The sequence below is a fragment of the Dipodomys ordii genome, unplaced genomic scaffold (assembly GCF_000151885.1).
Source record: "Dipodomys ordii isolate 6190 unplaced genomic scaffold, Dord_2.0 Scaffold69, whole genome shotgun sequence".
Lineage (NCBI taxonomy): Eukaryota > Metazoa > Chordata > Mammalia > Rodentia > Heteromyidae > Dipodomys > Dipodomys ordii.
Window position 1 is genome coordinate 846,319 of NW_012267285.1, and position 3,887 is coordinate 850,205.

Below are 3,887 nucleotides of genomic sequence, written 5' to 3' on the forward strand. Positions count from 1 at the left end.
CCGCACTTCCAGCCCCCTGGGGCGGCCGCCCAGGGCGGCGGTGGGGCGGACAGCACCCCCAACCCCCCGCCCCAGTGTTCCTTCGACCTGACGCCCTATAAGACGGCCGATCACCATAAGGACATCTGCCTTACGGTCACCACCAGCACCATCCAGGTGGAGCACCTGGCCAGCTCGTAGAGATCCTCTCGGTGCCCCTCAGCCCTCCTGACAGACGCCCCTCCCCCGGAGGGCGAGGAGGGGGCCCGGCCCCCGGCCCCCTCCATCCCCGGCGGGAGCCGCGGCATCCTCCCCTTCTCTCGACAAACCTTGGGCCTCCGACGCAGCTCTCATCCGCGCCCCCCACCGCTCTCCAAAAGGAACCACAGCCTTCCTCACTGGCCAAGGGGTCCGGAGCCGCAGGCGTCATCCCGCAGCCCCTACCAAGCAGTGCTTTTCACACGGGGGCTTGGTGCTCAAGGGAAGGCTCGAGCTGTGACCGGACAGAAGCCAGTCCAGCCCCAGCCCTCGGCCTCCCTCCTCCTCGGCCTCGGAGCTGGGGGCTGGTCGCACACTAGAGGCTGGCCCTCCCCCCAGGAACAGACAAGGGGGAGCCCCAAGTGCAAGTCGCCCCCTTCCTGCCTGCCTGCGAAGAACAGAGGGTTCCCCGTTCTCCTCAGAGCCATCTGCCCCCTCCCCCCCGCTCCGCTCCTGCTGTTGCTCATGGGGGGAGGAATCGGGAGGCTTGGACCGCTTTCTGTTTGTTTGTTTGGGGTGGGGGGGCAGGGGCTGGGAGGTGGTCCCCAAGGGGCCGTGGATTCCCTCCAGGAGGCTCAGAGTGGGATATGAATTTCCTTCGAGCCTCCTTCCCCCTTCTCTCCCAAGGCCTTGTACCCCGTCCCAGGGCCAAGAAGCTATGAGGAGTTTTGTCCTCTGTGACCCCCTCTCCCCCAAGAGCCAGGGCGGTGCAAAGAAGGGAGAGTTAAGACCCCAGGACTGAACTTAATCTCCCATGGTGCCACGGTCAGATGCTGGACATGGATTTATATATAAATATATATATATATATATAAATATATATATACCCGCTCATCACGGCCATCTTTGTTGTAACCATTTCTGTGTTTATAAATGCATTATCTCAGAATTTTCATATTTGATGGTTTTGGTTTTGGTTTTTTGTTGGTTTTTTTTTTTTTTGCCTTTCCCCTCCCCCCTCCACCTTGTCCTCTGGCCATGGCATTTTTATTTCCTTTTCCCTTTTATTTTTTTAATCATGGCAGATGTCAGAGAAAAGAAAAGAAACATAAATCAGGAACCCAGTTGTTAACAAAGCAATTGCAAAATGAAAAAAAAAAGCAAAACCTTCTGTACAAAAAGCAAAGGGGTGTTTTTAGAACATTGTATAGAAATAAATTCATGTGAAAGGCGCAGAGACAGTGGAGCTGATGGTGTGAGCGAGCATGGGAAGAGGCTGTTTGGGGGGAGATACTGAGGGAGGACCCCCCCCAAAAAAAAAGGGTCAGGCGCACGAATGCCACGTGCCTGATCCCTCCACCCCCGCCTTGCAGAGGTGAAAGCTTGCTTGTGGTTGAGGAACGCGGGCATGCGCAGCTGTGGTCCTGGCAGGATATTACCTGAAGGTCCTTGAGCGCCAGCAAGCAGTGGACGCGGCTTGCTGAGCACCCCAGGCTGCTGTGTGGGAAGCAGGGAAGGACTGAGCCTCTCACCCCGTGGGAAGCGGTACTGACCAGGGGGCTACCCACCGGAGCTGGGGAATGAAGGGATGGCTGAAAACTCAAATCCTTTCTGGGAAAAGCACTGAGAGGACTGGAAATGCAGCGCAGGTGGTAGAGCGTGTGATCTTTGGGTCAGCACCTACCACACACAGCCTGGGTGGCTCACGCCTATAATCCCAGCTACTCAAGAAGCTGAGATTTGAGGATCCTAGTTCAAAGTCACCCAGGCCAGGAAAGTGTGAGAATCTTATCTCCACTTTAAAAAAAAAAAAAATCCATGTGGGGAAAAAAAAGTGGAAGTGAAGCTGTGGCTTAAGACCAAAGCAGCTCAGGGACAGCGCCCAGACCCTGAGTTCAAACCCCAAACCCCAGCATCTGCACACACGATACTAAACCACTGGAAAAAGTCCAAGCTCCCATTTACGACAATTGGAGGTTCTCTTGGGCTTACTTTGTGGGGTGTGGACAAATCAGGCCCACTTAGTTTGGAGCTAGATATCTAAGGTTGAGTCTCAGCTAGTAGTCTGATATTGAGAATAAATACAGCAGTGTTGGTAGTTTCCTGAATAACTACTTTGTCTTAACTTCCAACAACTTGGAAATAGCCCAACAGCTCTCTCTTCTTTCATCACCACAATTAGAACCAGAATATTCTTGTAATGCGTTAACACAATGCTACGAGGTACGTACTGTTGTTATTGTTGTATAGCAGGAAACTGATACATTACCCAAGGGACTGAGCCCCACATAACTCCCATTTCTAGGCTACTCCCGTACTCCAGAGGCAGAGATCTGAGAATCATAGTTTGGAGCCAGCCTGAAATGCCCATGAGACTTAATTCCAAAAAAAAAAAAACAGCTAAAAGCCAGAAGTGGAGCTGTGTGTGGCTCAAATAGTCGAGAACCAGAATTTAGTGAAAAAATGCCGCTCTGGTCCTACATTCAAGCCTTAGTACGTACACAAATAAATGAACCAAGGGCTGGTGGCTTAAAAGCCTGCCAGGGCACAACAGTAATTATAGCGGTGTGTGTTAGGGTTAGTGCTGTCTTACATCACTGTGGCAGGTTTTACATCACAAGTCAGCTGTGGTCTGATTTCCATTGAGTGCAATGCACAGTATCTGTTCTTTGGCTAGCATGTCTGACCCAGTTACGGTAGAGCTCCATTTCCCAGGCCTTTCAGAATGCTGGCATCATTTAGGCCAGAGATACAAAAGGAGACCAAAGCGTGGAGGGAAGTAAGTAGTACGTCATTTCCATTGGAAGCCACATTTGCAAAGAAGGACATAAACTTTGATCCAAAGTGCAGGTGCCTCACACCTGTCCTCCTAGCTGAGACCTGAGGATGGTAGTTCGAGGCCAGCCTGGGCAGGAAAACCCCGTGAACCTCCGCTCCGACGAGACACCATGGAGCTGTGGCTACAGCATTTCACCTGGGCTGTGTTCTCCACCCTTATAAATAAGACGGCAACTAATTTGGGGGTATAGCTCAGTGGCAGGGCGCTGGGCAGTGTGCGCCAGGCCCTGGGCTCGAGGTCCAGCTGCTCCTGTGAGGGGACATCTGGGAACGCCACGACTCTGGAGAAAGTTCTGGACCTTTGTGGCTCCTTCCCAACTTGTCCTGGGGGAACATCTTGACTTCAGCTCCGCAAAGGAACGAATGAAGTGTGGCGTCTCCACCTGCTGACGAGGGAGGATGGGCCGCGACCCCGCACGGCGCGGCTGCTCGCCCCCCCTTGGGGCCCAGTCTGGGTTTGGAGGGGGAAAACGAAAAAAGAGGGAAAAGTTAAGCGGGAGACTGCAAAATGGCGCCCTTCCGTGACGTCGTACGACCGCGCGCGGCGCCGCAGTCAGGGCAGAAGCGGGCGGAAGTGGCCTCGCTGGGGGCCGTCGCCGTGGACGTACGTCACAGGCAAAGGCTCGGGCGAGGGGCGCAGGTGCGCGCGGCTGGCGGGTGAGGGCGGAAGAGGTCGTGCGAGAGGCTGAAGGAAGGGCGGAAGCCGTCTTACCTCAGCGTCGCGCCGGCGGCGTCCGTGCTGTCTCCTACGCGTCAGTCACTTCCGAGGCGAACCGGAAGTTGCTTTGTTTTGCTTCAAGATGGCTGCTGGGATGTATTTGGAACATTATCTGGACAGTAAGAGCGGGCCGGGGGGGGTCAGGGGTCGCGGG

At 54.4% G+C, this 3,887-nt stretch overlaps 2 protein-coding genes across 3 annotated transcripts in view; both read left to right on the forward strand.

The window, feature by feature from the left end:
- Znf384 (zinc finger protein 384) overlaps nucleotides 1-1,132 on the forward strand; it is a 21,828-nt gene extending 20,696 nt beyond the window's left edge. Inside the window, exon 11 of the mRNA XM_013023586.1 lies at nucleotides 1-1,132. Within this exon, the coding sequence (XP_012879040.1) occupies nucleotides 1-180 (180 nt within the window). The 3' untranslated portion in view covers nucleotides 181-1,132.
- A 2,640-nt stretch (nucleotides 1,133-3,772) lies between these two features.
- Nucleotides 3,773-3,887, forward strand: part of Ing4 (inhibitor of growth family, member 4) — an 8,722-nt gene continuing 8,607 nt past the window's right edge. For both annotated transcript variants that reach the window (XM_013023648.1, XM_013023649.1), the window contains exon 1: nucleotides 3,773-3,852. In XM_013023648.1, the coding sequence (XP_012879102.1) occupies nucleotides 3,816-3,852 (37 nt within the window). In that variant the 5' untranslated portion in view covers nucleotides 3,773-3,815. The remainder of the gene's footprint in view (nucleotides 3,853-3,887) is intronic.